This window comes from Sminthopsis crassicaudata, chromosome 2 (assembly GCF_048593235.1).
Source record: "Sminthopsis crassicaudata isolate SCR6 chromosome 2, ASM4859323v1, whole genome shotgun sequence".
In the NCBI taxonomy this organism is placed as follows: Eukaryota; Metazoa; Chordata; class Mammalia; order Dasyuromorphia; family Dasyuridae; genus Sminthopsis; species Sminthopsis crassicaudata.
Genome location: NC_133618.1, coordinates 491,921,231 through 491,939,157, shown reverse-complemented (window position 1 = coordinate 491,939,157; position 17,927 = coordinate 491,921,231). Strand labels below are relative to the sequence as shown.

Sequence of the window (17,927 nt, the reverse complement as noted above, 5' to 3'; positions counted from 1 at the left end):
TCCTAACGATCACTTGAACGGGGAATTTGGATGGCCTTCCTAAGTCCACATTATGCCTACCAGACCCTAAACTGTGTAACATTCAGATTGAATTCAGGATTAAACAGGGCCTTCTATAACTTTGGTTTTATCTATTGATATGGGTATTGAGTGAATTTTTAATATGAACATTTTAGAATTAGAGCTATAAAATTATGAGGGTGAGTTATAATGGGCTATAACTTTAAGATACTATCATTGATACCATTCCAAGATTAACATTGGGAGGAGGAAAATTCCTTTCTTGATTTTATGAGATTTAATTTTCTGCTCTTTAATCAATCATTCAGGAAGCTAACCCTTGTGCATTATAAAAGCACCAGCAGCTCTGAAGGACAGTTCAGATTCCTGAACCTGCTTCCAACAAGATGTGGCTACTTTCACTGGTCTTGTGCTTTATCAGCTCCATCACTGCTTTTAAAGGTAAGGATGAGGAGTTTTATTCCCCTTCCAAAAAAAAGACACTAAGAAATCATGTGCTAGTTATTATTTGGGAAAATCTAGACAGATAGTAGACTTCTTTTTTGTTATGAACTAAATTTTCAATAAGCAAAAGTATTTCAAAGAATTAAGACAAAAAGATTTTGCATAAAAGTGGGAACTTCTGTTGCATGAGGATTAACTAGGTTTTGTGACAGAATGAATATGTGTGTGTGTGTGTGTTGTGTGTGTGTGTGTGGGTGTGTGTGTGTGTGTTACTGCAAGATGAGGAGGAAGTTGACCCTTCCAGACTGATGGATGTACTATTTGAAAAACTCTGAAGTGATTCCGGTTTTGTTTTAATCTACTGAATAGTTTCTTAACCAGAAGTCTGTGAGCTAATTGGTTTTTAAACATATTTCAATAATTACACTTCAGTAAGTTTGATTTCCTTTGTAATCCTATGCATTTTTTGTATATGCATTTAAAAACATTATTCTGAGAAGAATTTCAGTTTCACCAGATTGCCAAAATAGTGCATGACACAAAACAGGCTAAAATTCCATCAACTAGAAAATACTCTGGGAAATATCACTTAAAATAACAAAGTAATCCCTAATCAACATAAAATCAAAGTGATCCTGATGGCAATGAAGAATGGAACAACTATCTAGTTAATACAAGATAAAAGGAGGAGAAGGAGAAGGAGGAGGAGTTTGGTAGGAGGAGGAGGAAAAAAAGAGAAAGAGAAGAAAGAGGAAGATAGTGGGAAAGGAGAGATCAAGAAAGTGAGAGAAAGATGGAAAGGAAATCATTGTCTCCTTAAAATTAGTAAGTTTACACCCCATATATCTTCTTACCAAGCCTTACTACCTCACTAATTTTTTTGCCTTCAATCCACTTGATGGAAATACAGAAAATGGATTAGTTCTGGATGGCATAGATTCTATTCCAATGGAGTTCTTCAAGCAGTGGTTGGTTAAATGCTTTTCTGTAAGTTGAGGTGGAGATTCCTTTTAGGGGTAAAAATTGGACTTCATATTTGCTGGAAGTCCTTCAAATATTAAACTAATATGATTTTAGTATTTCTTGGTATCAATCATGAATATGGAGAGAAGAGAAAGAAGAGGGAGGAAAGAAGATATGTAAGAGAGATAGTGGTAAAAGTATAATCTTGAAGCATATGTAAATGGAAAGTGATAGTTTGACTTTAGTCTTTCAAAAGATGACCACACCACACTCCTTCTTATCCATGTATGCATCTCTTCCTTGATTCAGTCAATCAACGATCATTTTTAAGGGGCTTACTATGTCAGGCACTTTGCTAATTACTGAAGACAAAGAGAAAAGTGAAACAGTCCTTGTACTCAACAATTCTTCATGTTAGCCTGGGTAGATGAATATATGTATAATAAACATCATACACATGTATTGCACATGTGTATGTGAATATATATACATATATATGTATATATACATATATATATACACACACACACAAACACACACACACACACACACACACACACACACACACACACACACACATATATATATATATATATATATATATATATATATATATATACATATGCATAGCACAACTGACCAATATACTAAGTCTGGAGTCAGGAAGACTCATTTTCCTGAGTTCAAATCTGGATTCAGAAACTTACTAGCTGTGTGTCCCTGCACAAGACACAACCCTGTTTGCCTCAGTTTCTTCATCTATAAAATGAACTGGAGAAGACAATGGCAAACCACTCCAGTATCTTTTTCAAAAAAAAAAAAAAATCCAGATGTGTTCAGGAAGAGTCATATATGCCTGAAACAATTTGAACAACAGTAATAGTTGTATAGTGGTTGTGGTGGGAAGAGGAAAAGTCTTCATGTACAAGGTGGCACCTGAATAAATTAAGGTTTGTTAGAGGCTGAGATTAGGAAGGAGCTCATTCCAATTATGAGAGAAACTGCCAGTGCAAACGAAGATTGACAATCAAAAGAAGAAAACCAATTTGTTTTGACATTAAAATGTGTATATTTTAATGCCTGAAAGTTATGCTTTATATATCAAATAGAGAAATTCCTGTTTAACTATATATGTAATGATGATTGAATCATTCTTTCAATTCTCAAGTAAATATTAAATGCCAAATATGTACAAGGCACAATTCTAGCTTTTAAAGGTAATAGTCACATAAAGAAGACATTCATCCATTTTTGAGAACTTAGAATCTAGTAGAGGAAAAATAATTCTGTCAAAACCAGAATATAAGAAACACATAGGAAGGGAACTTAATGATCATAATCCAACTCATAGCTGAAAATGAATCCCTTCAACAAAATACTCAACAATTGGTTAAGAAGTAGAAGAAAGGAGGAATCTTACTAGTTTTAGCCAAATGCCAAATTCATCATTTCATCCATAAATACTGAAATATTTGATAATCTTGTATAATACATACTCTAATATTCCTTGCTCCCCCTCCTTTATTTCCACTCTTTCAGAGTTTTCCCCAAAGTTTTCAAAATTGGAGTCAAGCCCTATTCCAAAGTAATTATTCTTTACCTTACTTGGCCATACCTACTTATGGAATCAGGAGACTTTTGAAAGTTAGGGCTCTGACTCTTCCTTCAGTACTTACTGAATTTGTTTCACTCTTAGGGTGCTTTCATTCTCCTATTCAGGAGGTCTAATATTGCTTTTCCATTTTATCTTGGAACAGTATCTCAAATAGGTATTAAGATAGCACCTATTAAAAAAAAAGATAGTAACAATTTACATAGTTAATTAAATAAGAAAAATTTTTAAACATTAATAAAGCTATGGTTTTAGAAGCTAAACATTCCCTAGTTGATATCATCACATGAGTTGTAGTAATAAGTTATAATCAGAGTTTACACCTATTTCCAAGTTGTGTTTTGAACTTTCCAGAAAGTATCTCAAAGAGGGGAGGTTATTATTGCTCACAAATCAATGATATTTTTAAAGAAATATGACTCATGAAGGGACTTTATGAAAAGTACCATTTGAGAATTATTATTCTTTATGTACTTGTGTTGAAAGACTTGGCTCTTATTCTTGGCTGAAGAAGGGAAATAATTACCAGGATTTTTGTCCTCAATGTGTTATTTGAAAATAGACAATCAAATCAAATCAAATCAAAACAAAACAAAACAAATGTGCATAGTGGAGGACCTTTTCAATTTGAGAAAAATGAAATAATTTGAAGTAATCTGGAAATAACTGCTGTGGCTAGGGTAATATGACCAAAAAAGTAAGCAATAAATTGGTTTCTGATCATAAATCAAAGGGAAATTAACTGTGGGAATCAGAGAAGACAGTACAAGAAAGTTGAGTTTAAAAACATGATCTTAGCATACGTAGCTTTGTATCTACTGTGAGCAGTTTAGCGAAGTATCTGATTAAAATTATTACCAACTCTCCCTCCTCACCCCTGAACTGAAAAGGCTTACTAACTATAATACCCACAGTGCATGGTCCAGAAGGTTTGGAGACTCAGTTGACGCCAATGTGTAAACCACTGTACAATGATATTAGGAGAATTTATACCAACATTATTGGAAGTTGAATAACTTTAAAAGCCTAGAACTCTACTTGACATAGTGACCAACCACAATTCTAGAGCATTTTTGGTGAAACTTGTTCTTCTTTTGACAGAGAGAGATGAACTCAACATATATATGTATATATATATATATGAATTACCTTATTGGCCTTAAGTTAAAATATATGTATATACATACATACATACATGTATGTATGTATGTATATACATATATTTTAACTTAAGGCCAATAAGGTAATTCACCTATTTCCTCCCCATACACATTTGCAAATGATTTTGTTTTTCTTTCTGTCTCAATCAGGTAGCAGGAAGAGATGGAGGAAAGAGAAGGCATATTTATGTTCATTTTAAAATTAAAATTTAATTAGAAAAACATTTAATGATTAAGAATATATATTTTTTAAAATTGGTTGACAGAGTTGTGGCCTTCTGGTGTAATAGTGAGATTCAACCACAGCAATTCAACAACTAAGTATTAAATGACTAAAGTTATCTAGATAAATAAAAACTGGTTGCTGAACAGAACCTACCCTTCATTGGGAAGCAGACTCAACAGAGCAGCGTGGAGACAACAACAAAATCAATAGTAACTTTGTAAATTGCCCCTCTGGGAACTCTTTCTACATGTATTTTCTATGCACAATTCCTACACTTTTCTTGTAGAACAAGTACTTTTTTTTTGAGAATGACTTATAGGTTTATGGAAAATATTCTCTTGTTACTTTTATTGTTCTACTGTTTCATTAACCGCTTTTACTTTGAATTAAGCATGTTTTCTGGCTGACAAATGAAAGTCACGTGGTAGTCTCATGCATAAATACCTAAAGAATTTTTGAGGGATTCATGCGTGAGAGGGGCCATCAATCTCTTATATGGTACATACACTTAACAGCTTTTTTTTTCCCCTTTTAAATAGGAACTTATTTCTGGAGAAGGGCAATAATGCCATTTTCCCTCTATATTGCATTTCTTTTATCTCAGTTGCAAATGTGCTTTCTAGTACACTCTATCTGTACATCATAACTTCTGCATAGCCTTCAATTAAGGTCCTGATAATAAAGATGCCTTAGATCATTAGCTTTATATTTCCTCTCTATTGATTTTATTCAGTTTATTTATCAGTACAGAGCTGATAGGCAGGTTGTCACTTTTATACTCCAGAATTCTGACATAAATGAAAATTATGGTGGAGAAATTGACTCACCAGTCCTCTGGCATTATGGGGAGAACCCTTTGGTTTAGCCAGTAACAAAGTGCATAGCTATATCCCATTTCAAAAGACATTAGAAAATAGTGATATCCACATATCACATCCTTTAATTTCCCTAAAATAAAGAAGTGGCATTACTTTTTTGATAGACCAATAAACTCCATTCTTCTTTTAGCTTTGATTTGTAGTTCTGGTAGGGACACACTCATGCCTGTATATCCCATAGAGGTACATTCTATCCTGAATACCAGGACTTAGATCTGCTGTCATGTTTCTGTCCATCATTTCTTCCACTATCTTCACAATTACTTGTAATCTATCTTCCAGTCTCACTTTTAAATTGAAACTCCTCTCTCTGGGGTTATAAATTATCCATTAATTGTTAATTTAAAGACCTTTTGTCAGTCTTTAGATTGCTTGGGCTCTCTGCACCTTTAAAATATCAAAACTTTGCTTGTGGACATCTCTTCCCTAGTCTTTTATCACTCTCATTTTTCTTGGTTCTCATCATTATCTCTATATTATAACTACAGATTCCCCCAAAAAGCCTTGAGTATCCATCAAATAAATGATTGAAATTGCTAAGAATTTTTACAGAAAAATTGATTACCCATTATCACATATTCATAAAAATTTAAGAAGAATATTTTAATAATTTCAAAATATAGAAAAGAAATTTATGTACACACACAAATATATGTACACATATTTATGTGTATGTCTGTATCTCTATGCACAAATGAAAAACAAACGCACAAAAATGAAGAGAGAATTGAATAAAGTAGATATAATCCCTACCATTCTCTTTGCTATTGGGAGGTATCCCAAAGATGTTTCCAGTGTCCCCCAAGAAGATGAACTTTTATCTCAATCCTTTTATTCAAATACAAAGAAATATTCAGTGTGATCTATCTTTGGGACACTTCTTATAACCCGAGATATATAAGTTAAAGATAAATAATAGCAGGATATCAGCATATCCTATTTAAATCTGAATTTCATTGGAAAAGATGAGAATGATATAATAATTATCTCCATTATTTTGTTACCATTGTAACATGTGTATTATCTTTAAAAATTTGTGAAACGCTTTACATTATCTCAGTTCTTCTGTCTATTCAGACATTATTTCTTTTTTTTTTAATTTTATTTATAATTTTTGACAGTATATATGCATGAGTAATTTTTTATGACATTATCTCTTGTATTCATTTTTCCAAATTATCCTCTCCCTCCTTCTACTCCTTCCCCTGGATGACAGGCAATCCCATACATTTTACATGTGTTACAATATAATCTAGATACAATATATGTGTGTAAATACAATTTTCTTGTTGCACATTAAATATTAGATTCTGAAGGAATAAGTAACCTGGGTAGATAGACAGTAGTGCTAACAATTTACATTCACTTCCCAGTGTTCCTTCTCTGGGTGTAGTTGTTTCTGTCAATCATTGATCAACTGGAACTGAATTAGATCTTCTTTATGTTGAAGATATCCACTTCCATCAGAATATATATTCATATAGTATTGTTGTTGAAGTAGATAGTGATCTTCTGGTTCTGCTCATTTCAATCAGCATCAATTCATGTAAGTCTCTGCAAACCTTTCTTTATTCATCCTGCTGGTCATTTCTTACAGAGCAATAATATTCCATAACATTCATATACCATAATTTACCCAACCATTCTCCAATTGATGGACATCCATTCATTTTCCAGTTTCTAGCCACTACAAAAAGGCCTGCCACAAACATTTTGGCACATACAGGTCCCTTTCCCTTCTTTAGTATTTCCTTGGGATATAAGCCCAGTAGTAGCACTGTTGGGTCAAAAGGTATGCACATTTTGATAACTTTTGGGGCATAATTCCAGATTGCTCTCCAGAATGGTTGGATTCTTTCACAACTCCACCAGCAATGTATTAGTGTCCCAGTTTTCCCACATCCCCTCCAACATTCATCATTATTTGTTCCTGTCATCTTAGCCAATCTGACAGGTGTGTAGTGATATCTCAGAGTTGTCTTAATTTGCATTTCCCTGATCAGTAGTGATTTGGAACACTTTCATATGAATAGATATAATTTCAATTCCATTATCTGAGAATTGTCTCTTCATATCCTTTGACCATTTATCTATTGGACAATGGTTTGATTTCTTATAAATTAGGGTCAATTCTCTATATATTTTGGAAATGAGACCTTTATCAGAAGATTTAACTATAAAAATATTTTCCCAATTTGTTACTTCCCTTCTAATCTTGTTTGCATTAGTGTTGCTTGTACAGAAACTTTTTACTTTGATGTAATTAAAATCTTCTATTTGGTGATCAATAATGATTTCTAGTTCTCCTCTAGTCATAAATTCCTTCCTCCTCCACAGGTCTGAGAGGTAGACTATCCTCTATTCCTCTAATCTATTTATGATCTTATTCTTTATGCCTAAATCATGGACCCATTTTGATCTTATCTTGGTATATGGTGTTAAGTGTGGATCCATATCTAATTTCTGCCATACTAATTTCCAGTTTTCCCAATAGTTTTTTTCAAATATTGAATTTTTATTCGTAATATTGGTATCTTTGGGTTTATCAAACACTAGATTGCTATAGTTGTACCCTTTTTTGCCCTTTGCACCTAATCTGTTCCACTGATCAACTGGTCTATTTCTTAGTCAATACCAAATGGTTTTTGTGACTGCTCCTATATAATATAGCTTTAGATCAGGTATACCTAGACCACCTTTATCTGACTTTTTTTTTCATTAATTCCGTTGATATTCTCGGCCTTTTTGTTCTTCCATATGAACTTTGTTGTTATTTTTTCTAGGTCACTAAAATAGTTTCTTGGGAATCTGATTGGTATAGCACTAAATAAATAGATTAGTTTGGGGAGTATTGTCATCTTTATTATATTCGCTCGGCCTATCCAAGAGCACTTAATATTTTTCCGATTATTTAAGTCTGAATTTATTTTTGTGGAAAGTGTTTTGTAATTTTGCTCATATAATTCCTGACTTTCCTTTGGTAGATAGATTCACAAATATGTTATACTATTGAAAGTTATTTTGAATGGAATTTCTCTTTGTATCTCTTGCTGTTGGATTTTGTTGGTAATGTATAAAAATGCTGAAGATTTATGCGGATTTATTTTGTATCCAGCAACTAAAGTTGTGAATTATTTCTAATAACTTTTTATTAGAATCTCTGGGGTTTTCTAAGTATACCATCATATCATCTGCAAAGAGTGACAGTTTGATTTCCTCATTATCTACTCTTATTCCTTTAATCTCTTTCTCGACTCTTATTGCCAAGGCTAGTACAATAATAATACAATATTCAATAGTAATGGTGATAATGGACAACATTGTTTCACCCCTGATCTTACTGGGAAAGGTTCCAGTTTATCCCGATTACATATTATGCTTATTGATGGTTTTAAATAGATGCTACTGATTATTTTAAGGAAAAGTCCATTTATTACTATACTCTCAAGTGTTTTTAGTAGGAATGGATGTTGGGTTTTATCAAATGCTTTTTCTGCATCTATTGAGATGATCACATGGTTTTTATTACTTTGATTATTAATATGGTCAATTATACTAATAGTTTTCCTAATATTAAATGAGCTCTGCATTCCTGGTATAAATCCTACTTGATCATAGGGCATTATCCTGGGGATGATTTTCTGAAGTCTTTTTGCTAATATCTATTTAAGATTTTAACATCAATATTCAATAAAGAAATGGGTCTATAGTTTTCTTTCTCAGTTTTCGATCTACCTGGTTTAGGTATCAGTACCATGTCTGTGTCATAAAAGGAGTTTGGCAGGACTCCTTCATCCCCGATTTTTTCAAATAGTTTATATACATTGGGGCTAGTTGTTCTTTAAATGTTTGGTAGAATTCACATGTAAATCCATCTGGTCCTGAGGATTTTTTCCTGGGGAGTTGATTAATAGCTTGCTCTATTGTTTTTTCTGAAATGGTACTATTTAAGCAATTTATCTCCTCCTCTGTTAATCTAGGAAGCCTATATTTTTGGAGGAAGTCAGCCATTTCACTTAAGTTATCAAATTTATTGGCATAAAGTTGGGCAAAGTAATTCCTTATTATTTCTCTAATTTCCTCTTCATTGGTAGAAAGATCCCCCTTTTCATTTGTAAGACTAACAATTTGATTTTCCTCTTTCTTTTTTCTGATCAGATTTACCAAAGGTTTACCTATTATATTGGCTTTTGCATAAAACCAACTCTTGGTTTTATTTATTAATTCAATAGTTTTTTTTTACTTTCAATATTATTGATTTCTCCTTTTAATTTTAGTATTTCAAGTTTAGTTTTTGGTTGGGGGGGTTTAATTTGGTCTTTTTCCAGCTTTTTAAGTTGCAGGCCCAATTCATTAATCTTCTCTTTCTCTATTTTGTTCAAATAACCCTCTAAAGATATAAAATTTCCCCTTATTATCACTTTAGTGGCATCCCACCAATTTTGGTATGATGTCTCATCGTTGTCATTATCTTGGGTGAAATTATTAATTGTTTCTATAATTTACTGCTTCACCCAGTCATTCTGTAAGATGATATTGTTCAGTTTCCAATTACTTTTTGGTCTATTTACCCCTAACTTCTTATTGAATGTAGTTTTTATTGCACTATTTCTGCTTTCCTGCATTTAATTTTGAGATCTTTATGACCTAATATATGGTCAATTTTTGTATAGGTTCCATGAACTGCTGAGAAGAAAGTATCCTCCTTTCTATCACCATTCAGTTTTCTCCAAAGGTCTATCATAGCTAGTTTTTCTAATGTTCTATTTACCTATTTAATTTCTCTCTTATTTGTTTTGTGGTTTGATTTGTCTAATTCTGAGAGTGCAAATTTGAGATCTCCCACTATTATAGTTTTGTTGTGTATTTCTTCTTGCAACTCTCTTAACTTTTCCTTTAGGAAGTTAGATGCTATACCACTTGGTGCATATATGTTTAGTAATTGATATGGCTTCATTGTCTATGCTAAGTTTTAGCAGGGTATAGTTTCCTTCCTTATCTCTTTTAATTATATCAGTTTCTGTTTTTGCTTATTTGAGATAAGGATGGCAACCCCTGCTTTTTTGGCTTTACCTGAAGCATAATAGATTCTGCTCCAACCTTTTACCTTTACTCTGTATGTATCTACTTGCTTAAAGTGTATTTCCTGTAAACAACATATTGTAGAGTTCTGACTTTTGATCCAGTCTGCTATCCACCTCCGTTTAATGGGATAGTTCATCCCATTCACATTTACAGTTAAAATGACTAATTCTGTATTTCCTGTCATCATATTATCCCCAGATTATGCTTTTTCTTTTCCCTTGACCCCCCTGAACCTCTTCTCCAATATTTAATTTATAGACCACACTTGTGATGCACAGCTTTTTAGTATCCCCTTCCTTTTAAGTCCCTTCCCCTTTCTTGTACCTTTCCCTTATTCCCCTTTTCCTTTTTCCTTTTCCTCTCCCCCATTTTAATGAGGTGAGAGAGGATTCTCTGAAAAACAAATATGTCAATTTTTTACTCTTTGAGCCTACACTAATGAGAGTAAGATTCACACAATGTTTCTCCCCCTCTCTAAATTCCCTCAGATGTGGTATTTTTTCTATGCCTCTTCCTGGGATGTAGTTTCCCTCTTTTTATCTCTCCTTCCCCTTTTTCTGATATTACCCCCTCACCTTTACTACTTTCTTTTTTTTTAATATTATATCAGTAAAATCAAATTATCCATGCGTACTTTCTATATACCCACAACAGAGATACAGTTCTCAAGGGTTCTGTGTACCTTTTTCTGTTTCTCTTCAGTCTTGTGGATGTAGATCTAATTTTTTGTTTAAGTCTGGTTTTTTCTTAGAAACAAATGGAATTCCTCTGTTTCATTAAATGACCATCTTCTTCCATGGAAGAAAATGCTAAACTTAGCTGGGTAGTTTATTCTTGGTTGCAATCTTTGCTCTTTTGCCTTTTGGAATATTAGGTTCCAGGCCCTTCAATCCTTTAATGTGGAGGCAGCCAAATCTTGCGTGATCCTTATTGTGGCCCCTTGATATTTGAATTGTTTTTTCTTCACTGCTTGCAATATTTTTTCCTTAGTATAGTAGTTCTGCAGCTTAGCTACAATGTTCTGTGGCGTTGTTTTTTTAGTGTCTTTTTCACAAGGTGTTTGATGAATTCTTTCAACGTCTATTTTCCCTTCTGTTTCTATTATCTCTGGACAGTTCTCTTTGATGATTTCCTGTAAAATAAAATCTAGGCTCTTTTTTTGAACATAGCTTTCAGGAAGCCCAATGATCCTCAGATTATATCTCCTAGATCTATTTTCCAGATCTATAGATTTTCCCAGTAAATATTTGCCAGCTTTTCATTTTGTTTGTTTGACTTATTCTTGGTTTCTCAATGAATCATTCATTTCTATTTGTTCTGTTCTGATTTTTAATAAGTTATTTTCTTCATTCACATTTTTAGTTCCTTTTGTATATACCCAATTGAGTTTTTAAATGAATTATTTTGTTCTGTTGAATTTTTTTTCCATTTCACTATTTTTTTAGTGAGTTATTTTCTTTTTCCAATTCAGATATGCTACTTTCTTGAGAATTTTTTATCTTTTCCCATTAAGAAATCCTACTTTCCTGTGATGTTTTAACCTTTTCTAATTCACAAATTTTGTTTCTCTGCACCTCCTGTGAATTCTTTATTTTTTCCAACTCAAATTTCAGGACATTGTTATTCTCTCTCATAACTTCTCTTTCCTTTCCCCATTTTTCTTCAAACTCTCTTAACTTTTTAATAGTCTCTTCTAGGAGCTAGTTATGTGATGGGGGGCAGGTATCATTCCCCTTTAGGGTGTTATCTGCAGGCTCTCTGCTGTTAGCCTCTTTGAGGTTGGATATCTATTCTTCTCTGTATAGAAGGTGTCAATCATTCTCTTCAGCTTATTAGTCATTGTTAAAAATCTGTTTGGATTTGCCCTTGGGGTAAGAAGTTTATTTATTTATTTACCAGCTTCCTCCCAGAATGGGGAGTGGTAGAATGCAACAACCCTGTGCCAGAGATAAGAGAGAGCTCTGGGAGAGAGTTCCCCTCCCCCCTCTCAGGAAAAGCCTCAGAGGTGTTTAGCAAGGCTGTGCTGTGAGGAGTGTCCAGTGAAGGGCCCTGCTGTGTGACCTAGCGACTGCCCTGAGGTTTAAGGCTGAACAGTGAAAGGTCACAAACCCCAGCCAATGCCTCCTTTGGGGCCATGGATATCAGCAGCCGATGTGAAAAGCCCCTGTGCTCAAACTTGATGTGTCTGCCCTGAAACTGAAGTCCCTACTACAAAGGTTCCACTTCTCTGGGAATTCCGCTGCTGCTAGAATTCCACTGCCTTAGGCTGAACCCTGCACTATGTGGATTAGAGGCTGTCTAGCGCTGTGTCCCTGCTGTTCAGGCTCTCAACTACCCCAAGGAGTAGCCCCGGGCAGCAGAAGGCCAGTCTGCATAGTTGTGAGGAGATCTATTAGGTCACTTCTGGATTAGGGTGGATTTAGGATCTGGCTTTATATTTCAAAGTAGCTTGATTTCTCTTCTGAACTGCTGTTTTATAAGAGAGAAGGGCTTACAGCTTGCATCAGATTCCTCTATCTCAGTGGCTTCTCTGATCCCAGAGTTCTCCCCAGCCCCATTGACACAGTGTGTTAGCACAGAGTCCAACCCTGTCTGTGCTGGCCTCTTTTTTTTTTTTTCCTCCCCTTGGAACCGATTTTTTCTATTTAAATTCCAGATTCTCTTCAGCTGGTAAGTTGTGCTTCTAATCCTTGTGGTTTTTATCAGTCCAGCGTTATTTTTGAGGATGATTTAACTAATTGGTAATGAGGGAAGAAGGGAGCTTACAGATTCATGTGTATCTTCTCAGCCATCTTGGCTCCGCCCCTGTTTTGCTAATCCTAATTTCAGTCTGAACATTTATCTTATAATACCAACTATTGTTGGACATTTCTAACTGGATATCTTATAGGGAGTAATAACTTAACATGCCCTAAATGGCATTGATTATTCCTCTGCAAATATCCCCTATTTCAAAATTTCCTTATTTTTGTTGAGGATCTCAACATCATTTTAGTGAATCCCAACTTGGAACAGTCATTTCATCTACACCTAGAACTGAATGGGCAAAATTTAACAGACCCAAGCTCAAGCCTATTTCTTTGGGTCACAATGCTTAAAATGAAGGAAGGAAAGGTAGCTTTTTCCGTTAACACATCTATAAATGTAGATGAATTTGAACTTTCACTCTTTCTGAATGCAACTAAAAAGAGGCTTAGAGTGTCCCAGAGTGATTGTTTTAAAGTTCTGGAAGCAGAACTAAGATGGTAAAGATAGGGACCCACCCAAGTTCTTCCTTAACCCCATTGAAATATCTTTAAATAATGACTCTAAAATTGTAGAGCAGTAGAAGCCACAAAAAGTTAACGTGAAACTATTTTGTAGTTCATGACAATTTAGAAAGTAGGCACAGAAGGTCTATTGCACCAGGATGAGAATGGAAAACAGTCCAGCAGCCAGAAAGGAACAATCTAAGCATTAAAAGTCCTAGTCAGGATGACACAAGATTAGCAACTTCTAAATTAAAGGATCAGAGGGTTTGGAATAAAATATTCTGGAGGGCAAAGGAACTAAGATTACAACCCAAAATCACCTACCCAGCAAAACTGAATATAATCCTTTTGGGGCAAAAAGACATTTAATGAAATTAAAAAAAAAAAAAACACTTTAAAGCATTCTTTATGAAAAGACTAGAGGCAAATAGATGATTTGACTTTTAAATACAAGACTCTAGAGAAGAATAAAAAAGGTAATCAGTAAAGGGAAAAAATAAGAGAATTAATAAGATTAAATTGCTTACATTACTACAACAAAACATGAATCTTGTCATTGTTAGGGGAGTTAGGACTATAGACAGACAGAGGGCACAGGTATTTGTTTAAAGTGAGGGAATAATACTTGAAAAATACTATTAATAGGTGAAACAGGAATGTACTTGGAGAAAGGGAAAGGGAGAAATAGAATGTGACAAATTATCACACATAAAAGAGGCAAAAAAAGCTTTTATAGTGCAAGAGAAAATGGAGTTCAAGGAGGAGTGGATGAACCCTACTCTTATCAGAATTGGCTCAAAGAAGCAATAACATATGCATACAAATGTATATAGAAATCGATCTTATTCTATAGGACAATAGGAAGGGAATAATAGCCATTTCTCAATGGATAATGTTTAAAAGACACGAACTGTTTCCAGATGAAATAATCATAATTATCTATAGCCATATGAAAAAAATGCTCTAACATCAGAGGAAAACAAATTAAAATAATTTTGAAGTACTGCCACATATCTATTAGATTGGCTAATAGGACAGAAGAAGAAAATGACAAATGCTATAGAGGACATGGAAAAAATGAAACATTAATGCACTATTGGTGGAGTTTGTGAATTGACTCAAACTTTTTGTAGTATAATCTGGGAATACAATGAAAAGGGTATAAAATCATGCATATATTTGACTTACCAATATCACTACTAGATCTGTATCCAAAAAGAAATAAAAAACAAAAAAAAAGTTTATATCTATATTCAGCTATTTTCTGGGTACAAAGAATTGGAAATTGATGGGATGCCCATAAATTGGAGAAATGGCCAAGTAAAATGTGGTATGTGATTAGGATGGAATATTATGGTGTTCTCAGGAGAATCTGGAAAGAGTTCCATAAACTGATGCAAAGTAAAATGTACTGTGTACAAAGTAACAATGCAATGATTTATTTAAGAAAAATCTGAAAGACTTATGATGTTTCAGGCAACCTATTTAGGAAAGCTGACCAAAAAAAGTCACAATGATGTCTGGTAGAATTTAAACTGTTTGGTCATGGAATTTTATCTATTATGTACCCAATCCCACTTTAGTTTGAACAAATCTATTACCCAGATGTAGTTTAGTGAAAATTTGCCAACAATGATGGTATCAAATGACAACATATCTGGGGCTCATGCCTCTTAGCTCCATATCACAACATAATTTAAACTTCCTCATTTTGAATTCATAATTCAGCATTCTGAATCTAGAGAGAAAGCCATTTCTGAATCTTATTCATCTGACACCCATCAGTGCTAAGCATAATATACTACTGATAATAGATCTTTGACAAATGATTGCTGACTAAATGAAGAAATCTCTACCTTTTCCACAGAAAAAAATAGAGACTGTGTTTTACTATTCCACTGTTTTCTTGCAGCACATGTGGGATGTTGTAAAATGTACAGAACTTATTTATATAAGGTATATACCAGTTATTATTGTTTTCTCTTTCTTTCTCAAAGGGTACCATGACATCAGACAGGTGATGCCATAACATGCAAGGAAAATGCTATTAAGTGAGGAAAGACTATGCAAAATCACCAGTCTTGCTTTCTCCTCTGAAGCCAATGGCAAGATATAGATCAGGATGAACGATCTATATAGTGAAAGATCTTGGCCCTTTTGCCCAATTCTGTCTCATTTCTTACCTAGCCATAATCACTGATTGGGTATTGTTTCAGAAAATGGCTTCTTTTACTTAGTCATGTGTGTGTGTGTGTGTGTGTGTGTGTGTGTGTGTGTGTGTGTAAAATTATAGCTAAAATTAAAAGATAGCAAACATGGGGGAACATTTTAAGACAAAATTTCTTTGGACAAGTCACTTAACCCTGTTTGTCTTTGTTTCCTCATCTTTACAATGGACTGGAGAAGAAAATGGAAACCTATTCCATTATCTTTGCTAAGAAAACCCAAATAAGGTCATGAAGACTGAAACATAACTGATAATGATTGAACAACAGTCAGTTTATAGATGTAATAACTGTTATCAATGGACATATAAGAAAATACTCTAAGTCATAAAATTAGAGAAATTCAAATTAAAACAATTCTGAAATAGTGCCTTACAACCGCTCTTTTTGAGAAAGATCACTCCCCAAAATGACAAATGCTAGAGAGACTATGGGAAAACAGGTACCCTAATGTTTTGTTGCTAGAGTTGTGAATCAGTCTAACTAATCTGTAAAGAAATTGGAAACTAAGGGATGTTCATACCCTTTGACCCATTTACTTCTATGAGTCGGCATTTATTCATCTATAATATTCAAATAATATCTACTGCTTACTTTAATAAGGACTATTAACATAGAGTCTTGAAAACATAGAAACCTAGAAATACGGTTTGTTTTTATTGTTATATATTCTGAGCATTTTCATGCCCATGTTCTCCACTGAAATATGAAACAATCCAGTAGATTGCTCTTATTAACCTTAACTTACAGGTGAGAAATAGGAAGCCTAGAGAACTGTCATCATTTTCTCAAGATTGGCCAGCTAGTTGTTGACAGACCTGCCACGGATTCCTGACTCCTTATGATTCTGCTTAGTTCTGCTGCTTCTCCAGTGAAATTAACTTCCTCTCTCTCATTGTGACACAGAGCAGCAGCCTTCAACATGGGTAGTGGACACCGAATATGGGAAAGTCCAAGGCATTCAAGAAAAATTGCAAGGATTTGACACTCCTGTCCATGTTTTGTGGGTGTTCCCTTTGCCAAACCTCCTCTTGGACCGTTGAGATTTAGTCCACCCCAGCCTCCTGAACCCTGGGACGATGTGAAGAACACCACTACATATCCACCCACATAAGCAATAATCTTCTACATCTTTTTGGGACTTGAGATATTACAATGGAGAAAAACAGGGAGAATCATGTTCTCATTGTTGGATTAGTTTCTAGTCAAACCTTTTGAAAATCCTTCATGTTGCCTCCCCTTTTGAAATATTATGTTTCTTCTCATTTTTAACTCCCTTCCTTAATCCTTATCAGAAGTTGGAGGATTTTTTGGAAAAGAACCTTTAAGGTTTTCATACTAGACTGATCATAAGATATAATGTGATTCACCTAATCAGCGAACTTGAGCCAAAATGAATGAATAATGGACCTACTCCAGTTTCAAACCCAAATAGATGTAGTTTTTCTACTCGTTTATAGTCACATAAAGCCCTGGGCACATATTACCTGGCAGAATGGCAAGCACCCTTTGCTTCCATTAGTTAGTCATGCCAGGTGGCCCTGTCGACCTCTTGTTATAAAGCAGTTTCTTCATTGACCTCAGTGGGTTCAGTGAAAATAAAGCAAGTAATTTGGAACAAAATTACTTAGAGTAAAGATGAGGGTTCTAGCACTGGCTCTACCACTTTGTAGCTGTGACCCAAGACCAGTGACTCAACCTCTCTGTGTTTTTCACTTCTACATTAAAAATGAGAGCACTACTCCACTTACCCTATGCTCATTGTATAAATGAAATGAGGCACTAAGTACAGGGAGTGAATATAGTTAGATACAACTCTAGCGTCATGATTTGACTGACTGTTCTTGGAGGAGTTACCCTAATGTTTCAAAGTTACAGTACTTCCACTTTAATATGAATCTCTTCCTCTTTTTCCATTCTTGTTCTTAACACCAATTAATATTTTATCCATAGATAAAGTTGAAACAGACATTAGCTATCATGTATTTCAACTTTCTTATTTTGCTAAAGGTAGAACTGAAGCTCAAGGAAGTTAAGTGATATGTTCAAAATCCACTAAAAA

The 17,927-nt window shown here is 34.1% G+C and overlaps 1 protein-coding gene across 1 annotated transcript in view; it reads left to right on the top strand.

Moving 5' to 3' along the window:
- The first annotated feature begins 407 nt into the window (after window positions 1–407).
- LOC141552938 (liver carboxylesterase 1-like) overlaps window positions 408–17,927 on the top strand; it is a 41,562-nt gene continuing 24,042 nt past the window's right edge. The window contains 2 exon segments of the mRNA XM_074284842.1: window positions 408–462; window positions 16,772–16,903. Coding sequence (XP_074140943.1) covers window positions 408–462; window positions 16,772–16,903 — 187 coding nt within the window.